Genomic DNA, 26,495 nt, shown 5'->3' with positions numbered 1-26,495 from the left:
CTGCCATTTTATTCTCCAGGGTGTTAGAAAAATATACATATAAATGTTTGGGGGTTCTTAATAAGTTTCTAGCAAAAAAAATGATTTTAACTTGTAAACAACAAGTTTGAAAAATATGCCTGGTCCTTAACTACTTCAATACCAGGCCTTAGTCATATGACATCCGCAGATGGCATCTCCCAACCTGGGCGCGTGTCATATGACATCCTCAGCTTTTCGCAGCGCGGCGTATCAGTATATCAATACAGACGTACAGGAGGTTCATCTGTCCCTGCAGAGGGCTGTATCTACCTGCGAGTTAGACCTTGCTCTTTAGGAGGTCCACCGTTTCCTGTAAGGGCATAGATTCATCGATCTGGATTCATCTTCAATCCTGGGATCTTTTCTACAATTTCTCTTTCCTTTTTTTTCCCTTCTGGGTGAAGGCGGAAGAACTTTTGGATACTCAATTTCCTTTTTTTATTGGTCACATCTATTCTTATTAAGCCTTTTCTTTTTTGACCTATTTATGGACATTTTTTTTACACTGTATCAAAGGTTTACCCAACTAATGTATGAATGTCACTTTAATTTATCATTTTTTCCATTTTGTCACTTCATTATTGAATATCACTCTTCATATCCAATTGTATTTTCACTATGAGCGCACTTATTTTTATACTTTGTCCAGTCCATCTGAGTACCCAAGTACCTGAGTACCTGACACAGCCCATCTGAGTACCCGAGTACCTGAGTATCTGTCACAGCCCATCTGAGTACCTGTCACAGTGCATTTGAGTACCTGTCACAGTGCATCTGAGTACCCGAGTACAGCCCATCTGAGTACATGTCACAATCCATCTGACTACCAGAGTACCTGTCACAGCCCATCTGAGTACCTGTCACCACCCAGAGTACCCAAGTTCCTGTCACCAGCTCATCAGAGTACCCGAGTACCTGTCACCAACCCATCAGAGTACCCGAGTACCTGTCACCAGCCCATCAGAAAACCTGAGTAACGGTCACCAGCCCATCAGAGTGCCCGAGTAACGGTCACCAGCCCATCAGAGTGCCCGAGTACCTATCTGCATAGGTCATTTTGTGAGTAATTCCACTGTCCTGGTGCTCCAGGGCCTTCAAAAGTGTTATAGGAAGGAATGAAATGAGATGTATAATTTATGCTCCTAGAACGCCTGAAGGTACTACTTCAATGTTGGACCTCTCTATGTGGCCAGGCTGTGTAAATGTCTCACACATGTGGTATCGCCATACTCAGGACGAGTAGCAGAATATATTTTGGGGTGTAATTTTTGCTATATACATGCTATGTGTTAGAAATATCTTATAAATTGACAACTTTGTGTAAAAAATAAAAAAAATAATAGGTTTTCATTTTCGTTCCACTTGTGGAAAAAAATGAACCATTCAAAAGACTCATAATGCCTCATAGAAAATAGAATATACGTTGGGGGTGTTTGCTTTCCAAAATGGGGTCATTTTGTGCGTAATTCCATTGTCCTTGTGCGCCAGGGCCTTCAAAAAGTACTAGTTACTTACCGGTAACTGTCTTTCTGGGAAATCTTCCAGGACGGCACACCTGAGAGATGAGAGGCTCCTCCCTACAGGAAACACAATCAATCAACAGCTGTTTTAAGTCCACACCCTTCCCCCTGATCCTCAGTTTGTAGAGAAGTAACTCCTGAACCTGGTTCACAAGGGAAATCATTCCTCATAGGCACTCACCTTCTAGTGTTCTAAAATTTTCCCTCCTCCAACGGGTGGGAAGTAGGCCTGCCGTCCTGGAAGATTTCCCAGAAAGACAGTTACCGGTAAGTAACTAGTACTTTTCTCAAGTCATCTTCCAGGACGGCACACCTGAGAGGATAATCAAGTACCTCACGCCTACCTTAGGGTGGGACCACTGCAAGACTCTTGGCGAACCTCGATTCTGCAGTAAGCTTTACCTTTACTCCATATGCTTGATGAAGGTATCTTAGCTGGATCATGCGGCTGATCTGCCGGTCTACTCCACCGGTGTCCCTGCCTTCTCTGTTTCGGATGCAGGATCTAGGTGGAGTGGGCTCTTAAAGATGGAATCAGAAAACATGTTAAACTTGTAGGTTATCAATGTTGCCTGTCACACATCTACCAACAATGGCCTATTCTGCCTATAGGTGCTGTTTAGAACCACTAAAAAGATTAATCAGAGACCTGTGTTGTAAGACAAGGACACTACATTGATCCATAAGGGGGCCTGTCTTAACACAACCCTGTCCGGGGAAATAAAACTGCCAAAAAAGGGGGGCCCCTAACAGACAACCCCTTTTTGTTCATTTTTAGCTTTACGTCAGCAAAGACTGAAGGGAAACCTACTTAAGGGAAATAGATTAACAAAAACTTAATCCCTGGGTTTAAGGCATGCCCAATCTATAGTTTTACTTACGCCTGAGAGCCTACTCAGGAGATTAACATCTATAGCAGGAGAAGAACACTCATATTGCTACATCTAGTTTTGCTAGAAGGGCAAAATGAAGGCCATGCACCGAGCTGTAACCTATTTGGTCGGGTATACATGTTTATACTTCATCTTCAGGCCATAAAACTCCTCTGAACCGAACTTCCTAAGTTCTTATTAAACAGGGCGATTCATTATCGCCTTCCTCCAGTGACCCATAACTCTACTGGGCTTTAACCCTAGGAAATGGCTCTGGCATCCCTGAATGTAAGGGGTCGAGGCTTTCTGACATGTGACATCTGCACCAGAACTCCTGGCCCTTTCACGGAAGAGAAGGCTGAAATACAAAAAGGTGATACATGTATTATTAATATCACAAATAAAAAAATCATAGATTGTGGACATAGCACAATAGATTTAGACAGAAAGGACACAAGCATAGACATCAATGTTGTGTATCTGAGTGTGACTAGCTAAACCAAAATATCAAATATGGGAAGAGACCCAAATCTGAACCTCACAGTCTGGTTTTCTGATGTGCGGCCAATATGTAAGCATTAAGACACAAACACACCTTAAATGCTGCGCATTTCTGAAGTGCAGCTAGCTAGGTCATAACTGGTAAATACAGAAAGGACGGGAACCCCCTTTTACAGTGGTGTTTTACTGATGTACAGCAAAACAAGGCTATAAAGAGAAGACAGAAAGACCCAAACTTCTATGTTGCGTATTTATGACGAACCACCAAGTACAGTTATAAGACAATCCTTCCTGTTATGCAGTTCTGTAGTGCAGTTACATAGAACCAACAAAGAAAGAACACAAGCAACCTACAGCATTGTGTTTTTCTGAAGTGCCATAAGGTAAGGCAATATGAAACAGAAAGCACCAACAAGCTTCAATGTTGAGTACTTCTGCTGTGCAGCAACATAAAAAACAAACAAACAACAGACAGCCTTTACAGCTGCGATCTTTCTGGTCTACTGCAAAATAAGGCAATAACTCCACTATGAGTATTCCTGCAGCATTGCAAAACCTGAACCAGAAGGGACAGATAAGCTTAGGGTTCCCACACCCGTGCGACCCAACCTGCCACTTGGGACTGCAAGACGCATGAGAAGTCATACTATGGCTTCCAAAGGGTATCATTCGTGACTGTGCGACTCCAGGTCGCAGCGTATCCAGTAGTCCCTGCTTACGGAACCACAGACCTCAAGATTACACAGGTCGCAGGAAAAGCAGTTTTCGGGTCGAACAAACAAGGGGTCCCCATGCTGTGGCTCCCTGGAGGAGTGCAGCCAACAACCCCCTACTGTGTATACCTAAGAAACAGCAAGGAAGATCAATGAGAAACACCACTTACTGCTGTGCCTTTCTGCTATACGGACGATAAGTCAGTAAATATAGGACATACAGGACACAAACAATGATCAATCTTTGTGTATGTCTGATGTGTAGCATATACCAATACTTAGCAGAGAAGTCATTACCCTCAATGTGTCTCTCTGCTGAGCAGCAAAAACAAATCAGAAAAAGACAAACAACCTTCACTGTTGTGTCCTTTCTGATATGCAGCCAATAAGGCAGTAAACCTTCAATTTTGTATGTGTCTGATGTGCAACAACAATCTTGAATAGAGATAGCACATCCATATTCAAGTGATTTGGCATGCGACTCAACATGTCAAATCGCATGCCTAAAATTGGCAGCCATTGCCGTTAATAGCACTGTCTGAATCAGCCCGGGCCACTTTGTGGTGCTGCACTGATTACCAATGGCAGTATGTGTACTACCCCTGGCACAGGTTCAATTTTGTATTTTCCAACAAAATCAGGACCACCCGTCATCACTGCTGCCTTTCTGATAAGCAACCAATAAGGCAGTAATACAGGACCCACAGACAGACCTCAATCTTGTATATCTCTGATGTGCAATAATATAACAGTTCTGAATAGAGATAGCACATCCATATTGAAGTGATTTGGCATGCAACTCAACATGTCAAAGTCGCATGCCTAAAATCTGCAGCCATTGCTGTTAATAGCGCTGTCTGAATCAGCACGTCACTTTGTGGTGCTGCACCGATTACAAATGGCAGTATGTGTACTACCCATGGCACAGGTTCAATTTGTATTTTCCAACAAAATCAGGACCATCCATCTTCACTGCTACCTTTCTGATAAGCAACCAATAAGGCAGTAATACAGGACCCACAGACAAACTTCAATCGTGTATATCTCTAATGTGCAACAATCTAACAATTCTGATTAGAGATAGCACATCCATATTGAAGCGATTTGGCATGCGACTCACATGTCAAATCGCATGCCTAAAATCGGCAGCTATTGCCGTTAATAGCACTGTCTGAATCAGCACGACGCCACCTTGTGGTGCTGTACCGATTACCAAAGGCAGTATATGAACTACCCCTGCCATCAATCTTTCCTGCTGCCTTTCTGATAAGCAACCAATAAGGCAGTAATACAGGACACAAAAACCCCACAGACAGACCCCAATCTTGTGTAGGTCTGATGTGCAGCAATATAACAATTATGAGCAGAAATGTCATCACCAGACTCAATGATGTGCGTTTCTGGTGTGCGGCACAAAACCAGAAAGTACAGACCACCTTCCCTGTTGTATTTTCTGATCTGTAGCCAAACAAAGCAGTACCTTTAGGATATAAAGGACACCCAACAAGCTTCAGCAGAGAGGTCACAAATCTCAATGTGTACTTTAGTTGTGCCACCAAACACCCCAGCAAGGACAAACCTTCACTACTGAGGTCTACTGGTGAGCAGCCAAGAAGGAGTCATGGTGTATCTCTTTATGAAATAACCAAACAGGAGCAAATTATTTCATAGGCCTAGCCTGGGCTGTAGATACTAATCCTTCACCACCAGTGAAGGAACCAATCCTAAAATAGTTGGACACCTTACTATAGTAGCTGTTGTCCTACCTTACCTCCGTAGATTGAGCAAACGCTAGCCAGCTCATACACGGGTGGGGCTGATCAGTAACTAAAGTCTCAATGAGCCCAGCCCTAGAGACCAATATAAGACCTCTAAAAAGGGTGGTTACCAATTTAGCCTGGAGGTAAATAGCCACCTGCAGCCCTTAAAGAAGCAATCATATAGCCATCTAGCTCTTGCATATGTTTGCACAGAAAATCCTTAATCAAAGGATATAGGAAAAACGATTTATGGTAAATTGCTTTTAGATCTGTCACTGAGTGGACTGTAGCCCAAACCAACAAAAAGGTTTTTCTTACCCCCTGCATTAAAATATAATCACAATGTAAGAGTGGAGTGGGAGGTTGGAGCTTATGAAAAGTTACCCATAGCAAGCAACCCCCAAAAGGAGGATCTGTCACAAGGGAACCCCTACTGTGCCACACAGAAGCTTGGTCCCTGCCACATTGTTGAAAGTTAGGTCAGCTTTTAAGCATCTTGGAGCAACTTTAAGCAGATTCCTAGCAGCTGGGCTAATAGGGCCAGATAACCTAGTGCACCTGCTGAGCAAGGGAGCTTACTCCTGAATCCTTCAACCATTGCACCATTAATAACTTGTTCAGTGGTATACCTGGCCAGTAAGGAACTCTTTGTTCTACCAGGTCACCCTCTTTGCTGTATTCACCCCTACTAATGTACCACAACCGGGTATGTAGGGAGAGGCTGGCAACCTACTGTTGTGATAACCACAGTGTCTCTGCTATAAGAGGGAGCTGTGGCTGGTGGTTTTTAGCAGTAGCTTCTGGGCTATTTTGTTATGGAGACCCCAGGTCCTGCACTGCACCACTCAGTAAATACAGGTGGAAGGGGAAAAAATGCCTTACCTACCTCTTTCCCATCTGAGGTGGTTTTAGGCACACTCGCTCCTCTGTCCACCATACAGCATCTCTGATGTAGGAGGGAGCTGTGGCTGGTGTCTTTAGCAAAAGCTTCTGGGCTATTTGAATCCAGACCCCAGGGGAGATTATCTCAAATGCCCAGAAACCATCTGGCTGGGATTGGGGATTTTTGACTCACCGTTGTCGTCTTCCCCTTTTTCCACAGCCACCGGGCTTGCTTTTCCATCCTTATGGTCCACACGCAAGGAGGATAGCCGCCAAAGTGCCCCCCCCACAACTGCTGTCCCTTTAGGGAGCTGCAAGGTTAGGCTGTGTCCTGCTCTGTCCAGTCAGTATATACACATGGGGGGGGGGCAATGCCGTACGTTCCTCATTCCCATTAGGTGGTTTAGGCAGACATTCACCATAGTAAACTGGTGCCTCCTCGAAAGGAGGATGTGGGCGCCTGCTCCTGCTGACTCTCAGCCTTCCCTTCTGGGTAAGAACGCGGGTCGTTCAGGCGGTGCCCTCCCCAGCAGCCCACGCGAGCTACCAGGGACCCAGGAGTCAGGGGATACGATCCCCCTGGAAAGAACCGACGGCCAGCACCCCCGTCTGAAAGGACTTCCGGACAGGTAAGGGGGGGAGACAGGATAAAGGCCCCTGAAGTTCTGGGGACACCACTGTACCCAGGGGCCTTCAGCTCTCAGGGGGGCTTTCCCAGTTTCTGCTGCCCCCCCTGAGGAAAGGATAGGGGAACCCCCCGGGAAGGATAAATATATCCCGCCAGACCCAGAGGCTTCCCAGGCATTTGGTCCGGCTCCCAGGGGAGACCACCAGCCCCAGGCTTCGGTCATTTGGAAAAAAACAAACAGTTTCGCCGTGTAGGGAGAAACACAATCAAAAACTGAGGATCAGGGGGAAGGGTGTGGACTTAAAACAGCTGTTGATTGATTGTGTTTCCTGTAGGGAGGAGCCTCTCATCTCTCAGGTGTGCCGTCCTGGAAGATGACTTGAGAAAGTTTAATAGGTCTTTAGGAAATTAGAGGTGTAATTTATGCTCCTAGAACCCATGATGGTGCTCCCTGCATGTTGGACCTCTCTGTGTGGTCACACACATGTGGTATCGCCATACTCGGGAGGAGTAGCAGAATATATTTTGGGGTGTAATTAGAAGTAGGGCTGAAACTAATCGATTAATCGTCAACGAATCGATTCTGAAATTAATTGATTACTATTTTCATAATCGATTAATCAGCCAGTAACATAATGGGGTTAAAAAAAACTAAAATGAGTCCTTTATAGTACAAAAAGAGCAAATAATTGCTACTGTAAATATTACTTTCACAGTTCTACAGTAAAAATAAAAATGAACCCCTTACAGTAGTGATTATCTGCTTTTTTTTGTACTATAAAGGGCTCATTTTAGTTTTTTTAACCCCATTATGTTACTAAACGTCTTAGACCTGGTTCACATCTTTGTGTTTTTTGGTGCTTTTTGCAGAAATGCACTACAGTTCATTTTCATGGTTCCTACGGGACAAGTTCACATCTATACTTTTTCATCCGCTGCGTATTTGGAAAGGGTCAAGGACTTTTAACGCAAAACAGTGCTTTTTTGGTTCAATATACTTCAATGGAGAAGCTGCAGAAAAGCATGTAATGCGTTTTTGCAGCAATTTGTGTTTTTTAATCTGCCCAACAACAAATTGGCCAAAAAAAATAGCAAAAACGCAAATCGCAGCAAAATCACGTGCGCAAAAATCAAAACGCACAGTAAAAAGCACCACAGAAACAGATCAAAAGCAAACTGCATAGGTGTGTACCGAGCCTTATGCTAGCCACATAAATATATCAATATAGTCAGTATATCTCCTCTAATAGTATATATAGTATATCTCTTCTGTCTGTTATTCTCAGAGTGGATTAGATATTTTGCTCCCCAACCATATAGTTGGTTATTTATATTTACCACTGCATAGATATATTTAAGAATAAATTGCCTTTTTTTAAAAAAACTTTACATATAAACTAAATTATACACCACACTTTTTTCTAAGGTTATTAACCGATTAATCGAAACAATAATCGGCCAACTAATCAGTTATGAAAATAATCGTTAGTTGCAGCCCTAATTAGAAGTATACATATGCTGTGTGTGAGAAATAACTTGTTATTATGACAATTTTGTTAAAAAAATAAATAATAATAATTCCTTCCTTTTCCCAAGAATTGTGGGAAAAAATTACAACTTCAAAAAACTCACTATGCCTCTTACTAAATACCTTGGACTGTCTACTTTTTAAAAAGGGGTCATTTGGGGGGTATTTGTACTTTCCTGACATTTCAGAGCCTTGAGAAATGAGATAGGCTGTCTGTACATCAGGTGCGATCAATTTTCAATGACTTTCACCAACTTTAATACAGACCAAATAATATACACTAATTTGGGTTATTGTTACCAAAGATATGTAGCAGTATAAATTTTGGCCCAGATTTATGAACAAAAATGACTTATTTGCAAAATGTTATCATAGAAACTAAAAAAAGTTGGTTTTTTTTTTACAATTTTCGCTCTTTTCTCACTTATGTCACAAAAAATAAAAAACCCAGTGGTGATTAAATACCATCAAAAGAAAGCTCTATTTGTATGAAAAAAAAATCATAAAAATTCTGTTTGGGTACAGTGTTGCATGACTGAGTAATTGGCATTCAAATTGTGAGAGTATCGAAAGCTGAAAATTTGCCTGGCCAGGAAGGGTGTATAAGTGCCCTGTATTGAAGTGGTTAAAGAGGAAATGCAGTCTGCTAACATAATTTGTAATAAAAAACACCTTTGCCATTCTGAATCTCCCCTCCAACCACTTTGCATATTATTTTATATATACTGTGTTTCTGTACTTGCCAAATACAAGCAGTCCCCGGGTTACAAACAAGATAGGGTCTGTAGGTTAGTTCTTAAAGCGGAGGGCTACCCTAAAAAAAAATTGCATGAAAAATCCTAAAAAAAATTAAAAAAAAAAACATTTGAAAAAATTTTTAAACTTACCTAAACCCTTGTTGCTAGGCAGTCTTCCTAATCTGCCTCTTCCTATTCTGCGGCCTGTTCTGCTCCTCGGTGAGTGGCCCCGTTGCCTTCTGGGAACTGTGTGTGTTCCCAGAACACCACAGGGCCATTCACAGAGCGCCGCGCCACACGCAGTAGGAAACTGGCAGTGAATCTAAGGACTGATAAGGACTGATAAGTTGCAATATATTAATTACATGTTTGTTATTGGTTTTAGATATGCTGTACAGTTGAAAAGGGAATTGTAAGACCCCTTCCTAAAAACTGTAACTGATGAGAGAAGCATAGACATTTTACAAATAGAATCACAAAGACCTGCAGTATAAAAGCTGACAGGTACTTCATTTTGGATGGAATAATCCTCTAAGGTTCCAATATATGTGTACTTGCAACATATTAATGTATGAGGATTATATTTAATCTGTATGAAAGTATGAATACTTAGATTACCTGTTTATATATTTTGCCTTTTTCCAGGCTGTTGATCCTGTCCCACTGCATTGATCCTTTTTCATCCAGTCTTCTGAAGGGCCTACAAAGAAGAGGTTCTCAGAATACTTTACATGCCAGCATTTCAAGAGGTTTTCAAGCATACTAAAGACACGTTTTAGAGGGCAATGTAATGAATTACCTAATACAGTTGTTTTTTGTGTGCAATTCTAATTCAGGTTTAAGCTTTCCACACATCAATCAAAATTTTTCTGGTGCAGCAGGGACCAGCCAAACTTTGATCAGTGTGTGACCGTCCCCACCCGACAGAAGTTGATCATTTGATCGACACCTGTCAAAGGACATGTTGAAAAATGTTCTCAATTGGTAGCTACAGCTGCTAATCAATGCATTCTGACAGCAGCGGGTATCACTGTCAGAATACAATGGGGGTTGAATGAAAAAGCTAACTGTGTATGGCCAGCTTTACACAGCTATTTGGTAAAGTTTTCAAAACAGTAAAGATTGTATTGTACCATATGCCAAGCAGTACTGTGTGCACCATATGTCCAACAGTACTGTAAAGTGTGATGACAACCCTTGTGGGATTTACACCTCTCACACACTATAGCTATGAATAATGTCTTGATATAGGGGATTTAGGTGATCCAGATTATGTGCTTTTGTATGTAAACTTGCAATTAACTCAATAAAAATTATTAAAATAAAATAGGAGAGAAAAAAAATAGCTAGGATAAGCTTAATAGTAAGACCTCATCTGGAATATGCAGTTCAGTTTTGGGCACGAGTTATCAAAAAGGATATCGGGGAACTGGAGAAAGTGCAGAGAAGGGCAGCCAAACTGATAAGAGGCATGGAGGAGCTCAGCTATGAGGAAAGATTAGAGGAACTGAATTTATTCTCTCTTGAGAGGAGGAGAATAAGGGGGGATATGATCAACATGTACAAATACATAAGAGGTCCACATACTGAACTTGGTGTTGAGTTATTCACAGAGGACAAGGGGGTGCGCTTTAGGTCTAGAGGAAAAGAGATTTCAAGTTCAAATACGAAAGGTTTCTTCACAGTAAGAGCTTTGAAAATGTGGATAGACTCCCTCCAGAGGTGGTCCTGTCCAGCTCAGTAGATTGCTTTAAAAAAGGCCTGGATTCTTTCCTAAATGTTCAGGAAGGAATTGTTTCCCCTGCTGGATAGATTCTGCCAAAAACACAAAGGGAGGAGGCTTTCCTGGAGGCATGGGAACAAGAGAGGAGAGAGTGAGTAGTGCAACACTGTGGGGACTAATAAAGGGGAGAGACTGCCATATGTAGCCAGTCTCCCTTGAAGACAGCGGTGTGCTTAAGTCTTCTATTCTTTCAGTGGGAGATCTCCTGAGAGTCAGCTGGGTGGGCTGAGGAAGAGTCAGTCGGGCAGACAGGTGTGGTGAGGCAGCCAGGAGGGCTAGTGAGAGGCAGATGCAGTCAGGTGGGCTGGCATTGCCAGAAGAAGTGGTACTGGGATCAGTGGTCACAAGGGAAGCTGTTTCACTCTAATTTTGCTACTTTTAAGGGACTTTGAGTTCCAGCCTGTCAGTTCCATCAAGATTGAGCCAGCAGGGGCAATACAGAGGAAAAAAGGAACAAAGTGTGTGCAGGTGGAAGGCTAAAGGATTTGAAGCTGTATATAGGAGGCTGTATATAAGAGACTCTAAATAGGACGTTGTCCCTGAAGCTCTTGTGGAAATCCCATAACCTCCCAGCCCTATCCAAGTTTAAATGAATCCCCCCTCCAATAAATAACCAAAACAAAGCTACGGACTGTTCTCTGTGTGTCTGTGAAGATTTGGTGTGCCTGGCTGTACAAGTGTGGGGGAGTCCATGTTCATTTGCAGCTCCTATGTGGGGTGTGCATGTAAATGGATAGTTTGTTTTTTACCAATTAATGAGCACAGGATTCTAATGCATCCATGCGCACTTGCTGTTTACTTTCATGTTGCCTAATATTGCCAAGAGAAAAGATGGTGAAGCATTGTAAACTGTATTTGCAATGACCCGAAAGGGGAAAGAGGTTTACTTTCACAGCCACTCAGTATATCAGCATCTAGGACTCTGTGCTTAGTAATGAACTTCCTGATTTCTCCCAGAATGGATACACGTCATAAGAGCAGTTTCAGGACACAAAGGGGGTTATTTACTAAAGGCAAATCCACTTTGCACTACAAGTGCAAACTACAAGTGCAAAGTGCAGTCGCTGTAGATCTGAGGGGGACATGCAAGGAAAATAAAAGACAGCATTTTAGCTTGCACATGATTGGATAAGAAAATCAGATCTACAGCGACTGCACTTCCAAGTGCACTTTCAGTGCAATTTCAAGTGCACTTTGCACTTGTAGTGCAAAGTGGATTTGCCTTTCGTAAATAACCCCCTAAGTGTGAATAGTGCTTGGGCAGGAAGGGGGAACTTATGCCGCGTAAACGCGGTCGGAATTTCCGACAACAAATGTTCGATGTGAGCTTGTTGGAAAATCCGACCGTGTGTATGCTCCATCGGACATTTGCTGTCGAAATTTCCAACAAATGTTTGAGAGCTGGTTCTCAAATTTTCCAACAAAACTTGTTGTCGGAAATTCTGAGCGTGTGTACACAATTCCGGCGCACAAAATTCGACGCATGCTCGGAATCAAGCAGAAGAGCCGCACTGGCTATTGAACTTCATTTTTCTCGGTTTATCATACGTGTTGTACATTACCACTTTCTTGACCTTCGGAATTTCCGACAACATTTGTGTGACCGTGTGTATGCAAGACAAGTTTGGGCCAACATCCGTCGGAAAAAAAAACGACGGTTTTGTTGTCGGAATCTCCGATCGTCTGTACGTGGCATAAGAGTACCACCTTTTTAAAATTGTTCTGTAAAAAGGTCAAAATAATAGCCAAAAACATCAAGAAAGATGCTAAAAAGTAAAAGGGCTGAGCGCAAAAGTGCCTGGTTGGTTAGAAAATAGCGAAAGCAGCTGGGCAGAATATAAGGGTGATAGAAAAGAAAGATAAAGTAGCTGGGTAGAAAGTGAAACAGCTGGCAGAAATAAAAAAGGCTGGACAGAAATTAAACAGCTGAGCAGAAAAATAAAGTATCTGATTAGGTAAGAAGATACGGGGGATGAGTGTGAGACAATTATGACCCTACACCCATAAGAAACATATACCCTACTACGTGTAACGGTCATCTTCCTGGATTCTTCAGCTAGGACACCACCCTGGACAACTAAACTGTAACTGTGATTTTAACAAGTCTTGTCTTCTCCCTTTTTAAAAAAAAAAAAAAAAAAAACTATTTGTATGTGTAGAATAAAAATTTGTTTACTTTTAAATTTTACTAGTTTTGGTATTCATTAGACCCTACAAGGTGCACATAAAGTCCCACAAATGTTCTTGTATGGTATATGTAAAGTATCTGATAAGTCAAAAGTAGCTAGGTATAAAGAAAACAGCCAAGCAAAAAGTAGTCACTGGACTGAAAACAAGAAGAGCACGAAAGGATTTGGGTAGAGTGGTTTTACAATGTAAAAAGTAGAGTAGAGTAGGGTAAAGGTGGGCCTTGGCACCTGTCACTAGCTTTGAAGTGGTCCTCATTTGAAAACCACTTGACTATGCAATAATTTGGGCAAAGTTGTTCTAATCCTACGTCAATACAAAGTTTAGGCTATCTAAAAAAATATATTCTGGAAGAGCAATTCTTAAGGCAAGGACATCATACTTGCGCCGGTCAGTGAAGAAGGCAGGTTTGTCCGCCTTTACGATAATCACATCAAACAGATCTCGCCAGTTCTTTCCTACCATATAAATCATTCCTTTATTCCTGTAGGAAAACACAGAGAAAGGAAAACAATCACACTCAGTGACATTGCCAGCAGAAATGTAACCTAGCAAGTTCATTGAGAAGGTATGAGTGTCAATATAGCAGGTTCAGGCTGGCTGGAGTTCTGAACAAAATCAACAAAACAGAGCCAAGTTTTAGAAGGTTGTCTGTACACAGAATGATCTTTCATTAAAGTGAATGTAAAACATTGTTTTAAAAATAACAAAACATGTCATACTTACCTTCTCTGTGCAATGGTTTTGCAGAGCAGTCCTGATTCTCATATTCTTGGGTAGGGATGAGCCGAACACCCCCCTGTTCGGTTCGCACCAGAACATGCGAACAGGAAAAAAGTTCGTTCGAACACGCAAACACCGTTAAAGTCTATGGGACACGAACATGAATAATCAAAAGTGCTAATTTTAAAGGCTAATATGCAAGTTATTGTCATAAAAAGTGTTTGGGGACCTGGGTCCTGCCCCAGGGGACATGGATCAATGCAAAAAAAAGTTTTAAAAAACGGCCGTTTTTTCAGGAGCAGTGATTTTAATAATGCTTAAAGTCAAACAATAAAAGTGTAATATCCCTTTAAATTTCGTAGCTGGGGGGTGTCTATAGTATGCCTGTAAAGGGGCGCATGTTTCCTGTGTTTAGAACAGTCTGACAGCAAAATGACATTTTGAAGGAAAAAACTCATTTAAAACTACTCGCGGCTATTGCATTGCCGACAATACACATAGAAGTTCATTGATAAAAACGGCATGGGAATTCCCCAAAGGGGAACCCCAAACCAAAATTTAAAAAAAAATGACGTGGGAGTCCCGCTAAATTCCATACCAGGCCCTTCAGGTCTGGTATGGATATTAAGGGGAACCCCGGCCAAAATTTTTTTAAAAAAATGACGTGGGGTTCCCCCTAAATTCCATACCAGACCCTTCAGGTCTGGTATGGATTTTAAGGGGAACCCCGCGCCAAAAAAAAAAAAAAAACTGCGTGGGGTCCCCCCAAAAATCCATACCAGACCCTTATCCGAGCACGCAACCTGGCAGGCCGCAGGAAAAGAGGGGGGGACGAGAGTGCGCCCCCCCCTCCTGAACCGTACCAGGCCACATGCCCTCAACATTGGGAGGGTGCTTTGGGGTAGCCCCCCAAAACACCTTGTCCCCATGTTGATGAGGACAAGGGCCTCATCCCCACAACCCTGGCCGGTGGTTGTGGGGGTCTGCGGGCGGGGGGCTTATCGGAATCTGGAAGCCCCCTTTAACAAGGGGACCCCCAGATCCCGCCCCCCCTGTGTGAAATGGTAAGGGGGTACTTACCCCTACCATTTCACTAAAAAACTGTCAAAAATGTTAAAAATGACAAGAAACAGTTTTTGACAATTCCTTTATTTAAATGCTTCTTCTTTCTTCTATCTTCCTTCATCTTCTGGTTCTTCTGGCTCTTCTGGTTCTTCCTCCGGCGTTCTCGTCCAGCATCTCCTCCGCGGCGTCTTCTATCTTCTTCTCCTCGGGCCACTCCGCACCCATGGCATGGGGGGAGGCTCCCGCTCTTCTCTTGTTCTTCTCTTCTCTTCTTCATTTTCTTCTCCGGGCCGCTCCGCACCCATGCTGGCATGGAGGGAGGCTCCCGCTGTGTGACGGCGCTCCTCGTCTGACAGTTCTTAAATAACGGGGGGCGGGGCCATCCGGTGACCCCGCCCCCCTCTGACGCACGGTGACTTGACGGGACTTCCCTGTGACGTCACGGGGAATGCCACAGGGAAGTCCCGTCATGTCCCGTGCGTCAGATAGGGGCGGGGTCACCGGGTGGCCCAGCCCCCCGTTATTTAAGAACTATCAGACGAGGAGCACCGTCACACAGCGGGAGCCTCCCTCCATGCCAGCATGGGTGCAGAGCGGCCCGGAGAAGAAAATGAAGAAGAGAAGAAGAGAAGAAGAGAAGAAAAGAAGAAGAGAAGAGCGGGAGCCTCCCCCCCATGCCATGGGTGCGGAGCGGCCCGAGGAGAAGAAGATAGAAGACGCCGCGGAGGAGATGCTGGACGAGAACGCCGGAGGAAGAACCAGAAGAGCCAGAAGAACCAGAAGATGAAGGAAGATAGAAGAAAGAGGAAGTATTTAAATAAAGGAATTGTCAAAAACTGTCTCGTGTCATTTTTAACATTTTTGACAGTTTTTTAGTGAAATGGTAGGGGTAAGTACCCCCTTACCATTTCACACAGGGGGGGGGCCGGGATCTGGGGGTCCCCTTGTTAAAGGGGGCTTCCAGATTCCGATAAGCCCCCCGCCCGCAGACCCCCACAACCACCGGCCAGGGTTGTGGGGATGAGGCCCTTGTCCTCATCAACATGGGGACAAGGTGTTTTGAGGGGCTACCCCAAAGCCCCTCCCAATGTTGAGGGCATGTGGCCTGGTACGGTTCAGGAGGGGGGGGGCTGCACTCTCGTCCCCCCCTCTTTTTCTGCGGCCTGCCAGGTTGCATGCTCGGATAAGGGTCTGGTATGGATTTTTGGGGGGACCCCACGCCGTTTTTTTTTTTTGGCACGGGGTTCCCCTTAAAATCCATACCAGACCTGAAGGGTCCGGTATGGAATTTAGGGGGAACCCCACGTCATTTTTTTTTTTTTATTTTGGTTCGGGGTTCCCCTTTGGGGAATTCCCATGCCGTTTTTATCAATGAACTTCTATGTGTATTGTCGGCAATGCAATAGCCGCGGGTAGTGAGTTTTTTCCTTCAAAATGTCATTTTGCTGTCAGACTGTTCTAAACACAGGAAACATGCGCCCCTTTACAGGCATACTATAGACACCCCCCAGGTACAAAATTTAAAGGGATATTACACTTTTATTGTTTGACTTTAAGCATTATTAAAATCACTGCTCCTGAAAAAACGGCCGTTTTTAAAACTTTTTTTTGCATTGATCCATGTCCCCTGGGGCAGGACCCAGGTCCCCAAACACTTTTTATGACAATAACTTGCATATTAGCCTTTAAAATTAGCACTTTTGATTTCTCCCATAGACTTTTAAAGGGTGTTCCGCGGCATTCAAATTTGCCGCGAACACCCCAAATTGTTTGCTGTTCGGCGAACTTGCGAACAGCCAATGTTCGAGTCGAACATGAGTTCGACTCGAACTCAAAGCTCATCCCTATTCTTGGGGCCCCTGTTGGCACTCCTGGCTCCTCTCCCTAAGCACCCTCTTAGCAAGCATTTTGCTATAGGGGCACTTGTGTGGGCTCCAGAGGCCATATGGGCATCCATGGATCTGACTTATTTTTCTAGCACACCCCACAGAATGAATCTGACCTGGCATCAGCCTCTGAAATTCCCTGTACCACACAGCATTTAGTTAGCTTATGACTTTTATTATGTTTTGGATACATCCACAGCAAGATCACCTTGTTATATTTTCTGACTCTTTGGCTTGGTTCACACCTATGCAGTTTGCTTTTGATACTTTTCTGCAGTGCATTTTGTGTTTTTACACACAAGTTTTTTGATGTGTTATGCATTTTTGTTGCTTTTGTTTTGTTTATTTTAGCCAATTTGTTGTTGGGCAGATTAAAAAACACTGTAAAATTGTGGCAAAAATGCAGTAAAATCACGACAAATAAGGCACTACACGCTTTTCTGCAGATTCTGCATTAAAGTCTATTGAACCAAAAAGCATAGTTTTGCTTTTAAAAAAAGTCTCTGACCCTTTCCAAAAACGCAGCAACAGAAAAAAGCATAGATGTGAACGTTTCCTATAGGAAATCGTGTTAAATGGACTGTAGTGCAATCTCTGAAAAAAAAGCACTGAATAACACATAGGTGTGATCCAGGACTTCCTGTCAAACTGGTGGATTTTTTAATCTTACTAGAAATAGAAATAGGATTTTTATTCTTCCCGTGCAACATGTAGCAAAAAATCATAAAAATATTCCATGCAAAAAAATAATCAGTGTAATGTCCACTACAGGAGTCCAATGCTATCCTAAAGCAGAACTTTACCCAAAAGGGGAAGTTCCGCTTTAAGGCCTCCTCCAACCCCCCCTCCTCTGCTTCATTTGGCACATTTTTTTCTTTTTTTTTTTTTTTTTTTTGGCACCTGGTTTTTAGAGGTACCCGATCCCACTTCTGCTCAGATCACCTGGGTGATCCGCACGGAAGTTCTCCTTGCCCCCTCTCATCCTGCAGTTTTCTGGGACACGTCACAAAACCCAGAAGACTGCAGGACCATTCACAAAGCACAGTGCGGCTCGCATATGCATAGTGGCCAGCCGGCTGTGAAGCCACAAACGGTCACAGCCAGGTACCCACAGTTAAGATGCCGGTGGCTGAGGACCAAAGACAGTTCACGGCTCCTCCTTGGGTGAGCAAAGTGCTGGATCCTTAGACAGGTTAGTGTCTGCTTATTAAAGTCAGAAGCTACAGTTTTTCAGAAAAATGACTGGAGCACTACTTTAAATTGGTTCTGATGGATCTACTGTAAAAGGGATTTTCTTCTTTTAAGGAGAAATCAATGATTGAAGTCTAGTGTAGGTGGACCCCATTCTAGTCTTAGGCTGCTACCTCTCTGACAGCAACACAAAGAAGCACTCACCAGATAGTAGATTCTTCGATGTGTATAGAGGAATGCCAACATGTTTCAGGGGAAAAAGCCTCCCTCTTCTTCGGGGGTTTGATCAGTCCATGTTAATAAAGAAAGAACAGTTTACATGCTGCATAACCCTGGGAGCAGGCAGATAGGTGTACTTATTGCAGAAGAAACATTGCAAGTCTCTTCTGTGATAAATAGCCTGCCTCTCTTGAGTTTCACTTTAAACTGGCCATACACTGTGCGAATTTTGCCTGGTTCCTGATGATCTGGGTAAATTTCAAACAGTGGGCGGCCCTAGCCTCCAGCCTGATATCCTTCATTTGAAAAATCAACGGAGTTGGGTGTTGGCCAAACAGTTGCTGCATCCAATCAGATGCAATGGTTGTTTAGGTATTTTGACAGGCGGTGGGGCCAGCTGTCAAAATACAATAGCCACAGTGGGAGATTCATCCAGTTGTGCTGTACAGCTTGGATATAGAAATCCATTACATTTTTTTGTTTAGCCTGTAGAATGAACAGGGATAAATCTATAAGTGTATGGTCAGTTAAAGGTTTTTTGCTAACAAGACCAGATCTCACAGCAGCAGAAGAAGAACTGATGGTGGAAGAAGACAGACTGAAAAGGGCAGTTTCCTCTCTCTACCTCAATAAAACCTTAGCTGACAACAAGAAGAGCTGGAAAGGAAACTGTCTTCCTACTAGGTTACCAGATCGGTTATGTGTCTATTGACCCAGGGCGAGTAATCTCTAAGTACACTATTCTACCAACAAAAATGCAGACCAACTTGTCAAGGACAGAAATAATAAACGATCCAGCCGGACTGCATGACAGACAGGGTGGTAGTTTGAAACATTTTATCATACACAGAAATTAGTTACTGACAACACCATAATGTGTGGGATGTTGTGTGTAGCTCCAGGCAGTCCTGCTACCCAAGGCCACAGCCTATGCTGAGAATCAGAAATCCAGTCCTGTTTATCATCCCATGTTTCATTTCAGCTGGAGAAAGACCAGCAATTGTCCATTTAAATAAGACTGGTGAAATAGTTTATTCAAAAATAGATTCATTGTTTTTCGTTTGACAATTTAGTAATCTGTGTGACGCAATACTTACACAAAACTAAAAGGACTATTTGTAATAAGAAAAACCTTCTTATTGTGTCTTACAAGCCTCTTCAGTACAGCATAGATCTCTTCTCGGTGTAGTATGTAGTGTTCTGGGAAAAGAGGATAAACATCAGCAACAATTCTCCAACTGCTGTTGTACTGTAGGAGAAGAGTTGTTTGTACATAGACAGAAATGACATATACAGTATATGGCTTGTTTCCATCATACAGTTTGACAAACAGATGTTTCCAAGCAGATGCATGGCTGCATTTAGGCACAGAAATAACACACAGGGGCTCTCAAGTTTTAACCCATCCAACATTACAGACTCGAAAGCTCAGCTCTAAGTTTCTATCTATAGCAATTACTTCAACATAGAAACTTAGAGGTGAGCTTTCAAGTCTGTTATGTATAGCAATGACAGAAAATGCAAGAGCGGAACATGGTGGGACTTTATCCATTCAGTAGTCACTTCCACACTACTGAATGACAAGTGGAAGTGGAAATTAACTGTTAAGTAAACATTTCAGCAACTATAAACACAGATAATATGAAGCTAAAAGTTATTCATGCTTTTCTGAGAAGACTTCTTCAAAGGATCAGTCTGCCCAAGAGAGATTTTAGGTGCAGGTGAGGCCTGGAGATAGTCCTTTGCTTGTCTTAACCCCCCCTAAGCACAATGGTCTAGTGGTTAGCACATCTGCCTTGCAGCATTAGGGTCCTTGGCTTGAATAGCAACCAGGACTCTGCTGCATAGAGTTTGCATGTTCTTCCTGTGCTTGGATTACCTCTAACACTCCAAAGACATGATGATAAGTTAACTGGCTCCAGTATATGTAGGTCTGTAATGTAGAGACCTTAGAGTGTAAGCTCCCCAAGGGCAGAAACGAATGTAAATTTATTATCGCTCACATTAAACCCTGTAAGATTATCAAGCTCACCCTGCCTTAATGCAAGTCTATATTCCTTTCCACTTGAGAGTTGTAGGTGTTCCTCTTCCCGTTTGTGTGTGCAAGCTCCAGAAAACACAAGGGGGTTAATTTACGAATACTGGGGCAAAATCTGGTGCAGCTCTGCACTGAAACCTATCAGCTTCCAAGTTTTATTGTCAAACCTTCATTGAACAAGCTGAATTTAGAAGCTGATTGGCTACCAGGCACAGCTGCACCATATTTTGCACTTTCCAGGTTTAGTAAATAATTTGTACATCTCTTCTTGCATAAATTACGTGGAATATGCATTGAAAACGTTCCTACTGGGTCTCTAAAGCAGTGTCATTTTCCAGAAAAAGACCATCTTGGTCAGTCTATCTCTATCATATACTATTGTCATATAGCAAACAGTGTCCATGTTTTAAAATATCATTAGTTATGTCTAATTTTAGAGTCAAATATATCTTTATTAAGTTTTACAAGGTAAAACAATGCCAAACAAAATACAATAGTACGTTCAATACATCAGTATCATGAAAAAACCAGTCTGTCTAGTTAGCATACTTTGAATATAGGCCAGTACAATATAGATACGCAAGTATATGTTAGTTCGGCTTGATTTCTGTGTAGTAAATTGTAAAATATCCATATTATGATATAACCAAAAATCACTTGTTTTAAGGCCTTGTTACATGAATCAAGAAAGAGGAGAAGAAGAAGAGGATAGAGAGGGAGGGAAACGAGGGGAGAGAATAGGTAAGGGTGAGGAAGGTCAAGGCAGATGAGCAGGCCTCGGAACAGCACATTGGAGGGTCTGGGAAAAGTCAGTTTAATTAAGTGGTATTAGCAAGGTTTTTAGGGCATCCGAAGTGGAATAATCAATCCAGATAAGCCATAGGGTTTTGAATTTATCAAAGGTATCATTATCCAGGGCTATCATCTCTTCCATTCGCATAATATCGTTGACAATAGAGACCCATGAGGACAGAGGAGGCGTAGAAGTGGTTTTCCAAAAGAGGGGTATAAGTTGTCTAGTTGCCGAAAGAAAAAATCGAAGTAGGGTACGTTTTTGCGAGGGTATGGAGCCCGGAAGCATGGACAACAGTGCTACTTCTGTGGTGGGTACCGTTGGCCTATCGTAAAGGCTACTATATATGGCAAAGACCTGGGACCAAAGGGGCTGTATGGCATTGCAGTCCCACCATATATGGAGATAGCTTCCATCTGTTTCTCCACATCTCCAACAAGACGTAGCGGTGGATGGAAAAATTCTATGGAGTGATTGGGGGTCCCTGTACCACCTAGCCAAAAGTTTAAAGTTCATCTCTTGTGTGTAACAAGAGATGGAGGATTTGTGTGTGAAGTGGAATGACTTTTGCCAGTCAACCAGCGAAAGGTCCCTTCCCAGATCCGTGGCCCACCTCCTCCTGTAAGGTGGAAGTTGATTGTGGGTCAGTGAGTGTAGTAGTTTGTAAATAGTGGAGAGTAAATGTTTAGGTGTTTCCGAGAGAGAGCACAGCTGTTCGTAGCCAGTCAGAGGTCTATGTATGTGGCCGGAGGAAAACAGGTCAGAGCAAAAAAAGGATATACGTAGAGCTGTAAGCCAGTTACCACGGTCTCCTGATAGAGCGGGTGTACCCTTAGTTGGATGTATGAATGTGTTTGCTGTAGGCCAGGTGGCCCGTAAGTATAAGCCCACTGTATTGGATCCCATGCCCTGGTGGAGATTAGGATGATCAAAAAGTGAAGTAAGTGGTGAGGGGTCTGTGAATAACAATGTTGATAGTCCCTTTTTGTACCACAGATTTAGTGCCGCAGTCGTTAATGGGGAAGAGTTTGATAGGATAGACAGTTTTTGACCATATCCCCAAAGCAAAGCCCGAAGGTCAGAAATGGAGAGATCTTGTTCTATGGTAGTGGATGCCTTGGGGAATGGACGAGGGAACCACTCGAGGATCCTAGAGAGGACGGCAGCCCTGTGGTACATTTCAAAGTCTGGGAGACCCACCCCGCCTCGTATTTTGGGGTATGTTAACAAAGTATGACGGATGCGGGACATTCCTTGTTGCCAGATGAAGCGTATGGACATAGATCTCAGAGAGGTAAAGAATTGTTTAGGGATAATTATATGTACCATCTGGAATACGTAGAGTAATTTAGGGAGGGTGTCCATTTTAAGTGTGTTGATGCGACCAAACCAGGGTAGCGGTGTCGTGTTCCAAGTATCTAATTCTTTCTGTATACGTGATAGAAGGGGGAGGTAGTTAAGATTGTAGAGATCTGACAAGTTGAATGGGATTATAATACCACGATAGGAAATGCCCTTTGATCCCCATTGAAATGGAAAGTTGGTCTGTACTTGTGTAAGGGTAAAGGGTGTTAAGGATATGTTGAGGGCCTCTGTCTTAGACATGTTGAGCTTAAAATTGCTAAGATCTCCAAATCTACGAAACTCCTGCATTAAAGAGGGTAGTGATGTATGAGGTTGTTGAATATAAATGAGAAGATCATCAGCATAGAGCGAAAGTTTATATTCAGATGATGGTGTCTGTAACCCCGCTATGTCGCTATTCTGTCTAATGGCTGTTGCCAGCTGTTCCATCACCAAAACGAAAAGTAGGGGGGGATAGAGGACATCCCTGCCTAGTTCCGTTCGAGATTTGAAACGAGGTGGATGAGGAGCCATTGACCAGGACAGAGGCTGTGGGATGAGAATAGAGCGCCATCACCCTGGATATAAATGAGGGACCGAGTCCAATCTGTTCAAGAGAGAGGCGCAAGAACTGCCAGTTGACCTGGTCAAATGCCTTCTCTGCGTCAAAAGAGAGGATACATGCTTTTAGGTTTTGTCTACGGATGTAGGAAATAAGGTAAATCGTTTTTGTGGTATTGTCCCTGGCCTCTCTACCAGGAACGAAGCCCACTTGGTCTCTGTGTATGATAGCGGGTAAGAGGGGTGAAAGGCGATTTGCTAGGATCTTTGCAAAGAGTTTACCGTCCAAGTTAAGGAGAGAAATAGGCCAGCAACTAATACATTGGGAGGGGTCTTTCCCTGGTTTGGGTATGACTGAGATAGTGGCAGAAAGAAGGGACTGGGGGGGGGGGCGTCATCTAAATAGTTGAACGCCGCAGTAAGAAGTGGGGCTAGGGAATGGGCGAATGATTTGTAAAACCTGGGGGAGAAGCCATCAGGTCCCGGGCATTTCCCTGGTTTCAGTCCTTTAATAGCTAACAAAGTCTGACGTCGTCAAGGGGTCATCTAGGTCTGTAGAAGCAGAAGGATCTATTTGTGGTAGGGCCGTTTCCGAAATGTATTTTTCCATGTCAGGGAGTCTGTATCGTGCTCTTGAGACTGTGCAGGTCGTGTGGGGAGATTGTATAGTTGAGAGTAATAGTGTTGGAAAGCATCTGCAATGCCCTTGGGAGTTCGAATCTTTTGTTGGCCGGCAGTGCAAATATATGGTATGGGGCGACGTGGAGGACAAGGATGAAGGACCTTAGCTAGGTGTTGCCCGCACTTATTTGCTAGCATGTAATGGCGGTTTCGTCCTTTATCTCTAGCTATAAGGGTGTTTGCGTCTAAGATGCGGAGCAATTCTCTGCGGGTGTTGGAGAGATCTACAAAAGGTACCTTGGTCAAGGTCTTTCTTGTGTGCTATTTCTAAGGAGTGGATAGAGGACAACAGTCCAGTGATGTCGATCTAGCTTTCTTTAGCCGGGCGCCATGTTGGATGAAAATTCCCCGTAGCACACATTTTAGGGCTTCCCATTTAGTGAGTGGGTTAGTGTTGTCTGAGCGGTGATCTTGAACAAAGTTCTGGATCGACTGCTCAATAGCTGTCACACAAGGGGTATCTTTTAATAAGTTGTCATTTAAGCGCCATGAGAATGTCCTGTGGGATTTGGGTGGATGGGCCATGTTATGTCTAATTTTAGACTATAGCTATGTGCAGTGTTAAATAATGTATCCTACAGAAGTGGGCAAGATCTAGATTAGAATGGAAGAAATAAAAATGTGGTATATATATAAAAAAAAAAAAGATGTAAATTTATCTCACCCATGTCCTTCTCAATCCACTCATAAATCATTCCCTTTACATGTACATCTCTTATTGCATCCTAGAAAAAAAGGGGAGCTTGTGAAGAACAGAAACTAGCTATATGCTACAAAAACATGTATAGTAAAATTGAAAAGTTTAATGCATAGATCTTTCTTATTCAGATCCACCTATTCATAAAGTTAGATTTGCAAGTGGGAACAATGATAGAACAGGCCACCCTCTACAGTAATACTGACCCCTACAGCCATAGGCTAGAAGGCACATATGGTCAGCTGCTTATTGGGACAGGTCTATCATACCTGCATTGGGGATGACTGGGGTCAGCACAGATTCACCTCTTCGAAAAGTTAATTTTCAGTTAGTTTAGTGGATGAGGGGAGGTTGTGCTCTCTTCAATCACCTTAATTTTTTTTTCTACGTTCATTATACATGACTGGGTATTCTTTGCAAAGTAAATTTTTACTTTGCTTCAACACATTCACTATACTAAGCGAAAATGAACTTTATAAGAGTCCTTTCACATGGGCTTGTCCGTTTGTCTGACTCAGTTTGCTCTGGGGGGATCGATCCGCTGATCCCTGCTGAGCAGACGGTTGACAGGTCCGTCTGCACTCATTGTGCAGAGACGGACATGTCAGAGTCCCGCTCTCCTCTATGGGGAGATCGGATGAAAACGGACCATCTGTCCGTTTTCATCCGATCCCATCTGCCAAAACGAATGGAAAATAGGTTAACCATTCATCTGGATTTGGCGGATCGGATAGCAGCGGGTGTCAGCGCTGACATCCGCTGCCCCATAGGGGTGAATGGAGTGTCCGATCTGATCGGAAAGCCCGTGTGAAAGGGCCCTAAAGCGACAATCCACTTTGCAAAGTGAACAAGCTCTGCCTTTTGGTACGTCAACCACACTGTATCAGTTATTGAAAAAATAGCAGATAGCCATTTAAATGTTCTCTTTTCATGCTTTTGAAAATAATAGGATTTTTTCGTCATACTTACCTGTAAAATCCTTTTCTTTGAATACATCATGGGACACAGAGGTAGGCTATTGTTCATTACTTACTGGGTTATAGGCCATTTCTAGGTGAATAGACACTGGTAGACAAAGTCTTAGACAGGAAGTCCGCCCCTATATAACCCCTCCCATACAGGAAGTACTTCAGTTTTGTAGCAAGCACTGAATCTCCAAAAGAGGGGAGGGACCTCTGTGTCCCGTGATGTATTTAAAGAAAAGGATTTTACAGGTAAGTATGATGAAAAAATCCTACTTTCTTTATCATACATCAGGGGACACAGGGTTGGGCTATTATTCATTACTTACTGGGACATCCCAGAGCAATAGCCTTGAGGGGAGGGAGACACCCTGACAAACAAAAATAGCCATCAGACTTTAAACGGCAGCCTGTAGTACACTACGGCCAAAAGCCGAATCCTCAGCTGCTCTAACGTCTATCTGATAAAATCTTGTGAACATATGCACTGAAGACCAGGTAGCAGCCGTACAAATCTGAGCCACGGATATCTGATGGCAAAAAGCCCAGGAGGTTCCTAAAGCTCTCGCCCTGAAGGGGGGAAGCCCTATGTTTCAGACCATAGGCCTGAATGATCAATTGGCAGACCCAATTGGCAATAGAAGCTTTGAAAGCTGCCTGCCCCTTCTTGGGTCCTTCTGGTAAAACAAAAAAGATGTCTGATCCTTGAATCTCCGCAGATCTAGACAAAAACTCTGACTGCCTGGATGACGTCCAAGGAATGCAGTCGCCTCTCTTCTGCCGAGCGAGGCTGAGAGAAAAAGGAAAGCAAAATAATGTCCCGATTTAAATGAAGGAGGATGGAATAGGACGCAACACCACCTTGTCGTGGTGAAGAATTAGGTATGGCCACCAATTCCAACACCCTTCTAGCCAAGGTGATGGCCATGAGTAAGGCTAGCTTGCGTGACAGCAAGACTAATGGAATTTCCTTGATAGGCTCAAATGGCAGTTGATGTAACACAGACAGCACAAAATGTATGTCCCAAGAACACATAGGTGACCAAATGGGGGGAAGCAAACGCGTTGCCCCCTACATAAAAGGTTCGGACCAGCGAATGGGAGGCTAGAGGCCTTTGGAAGAATACAGACACAGCCAAAATCTGACCTCTGATTGTACTCAAAGCCAATCTGATTTCCACGGCCGACTGTAGAAAAGAGAGA

The 26,495-nt window shown here is 43.2% G+C and overlaps 1 protein-coding gene across 1 annotated transcript in view; it reads right to left on the bottom strand.

The window, feature by feature from the left end:
• The window catches only part of NT5DC2 (5'-nucleotidase domain containing 2), a 148,267-nt gene that overhangs the window by 38,433 nt on the left and 83,339 nt on the right, over positions 1 to 26,495 (bottom strand). The window contains exons 7-10 of the mRNA XM_073592450.1: positions 24,298 to 24,358; positions 19,314 to 19,416; positions 13,515 to 13,616; positions 9,781 to 9,862 (exon numbers count right to left, since the gene is read on the bottom strand). Of these exons, the coding sequence (XP_073448551.1) occupies positions 9,781 to 9,862; positions 13,515 to 13,616; positions 19,314 to 19,416; positions 24,298 to 24,358 (348 nt within the window). The remainder of the gene's footprint in view (positions 1 to 9,780; positions 9,863 to 13,514; positions 13,617 to 19,313; positions 19,417 to 24,297; positions 24,359 to 26,495) is intronic.

Source organism: Aquarana catesbeiana, linkage group LG07 (assembly GCF_042186555.1).
Source record: "Aquarana catesbeiana isolate 2022-GZ linkage group LG07, ASM4218655v1, whole genome shotgun sequence".
In the NCBI taxonomy this organism is placed as follows: domain Eukaryota; kingdom Metazoa; phylum Chordata; class Amphibia; order Anura; family Ranidae; genus Aquarana; species Aquarana catesbeiana.
Note: the sequence above shows the minus strand (reverse complement) of the source record. Positions and strands in the feature narration are given on the sequence as shown.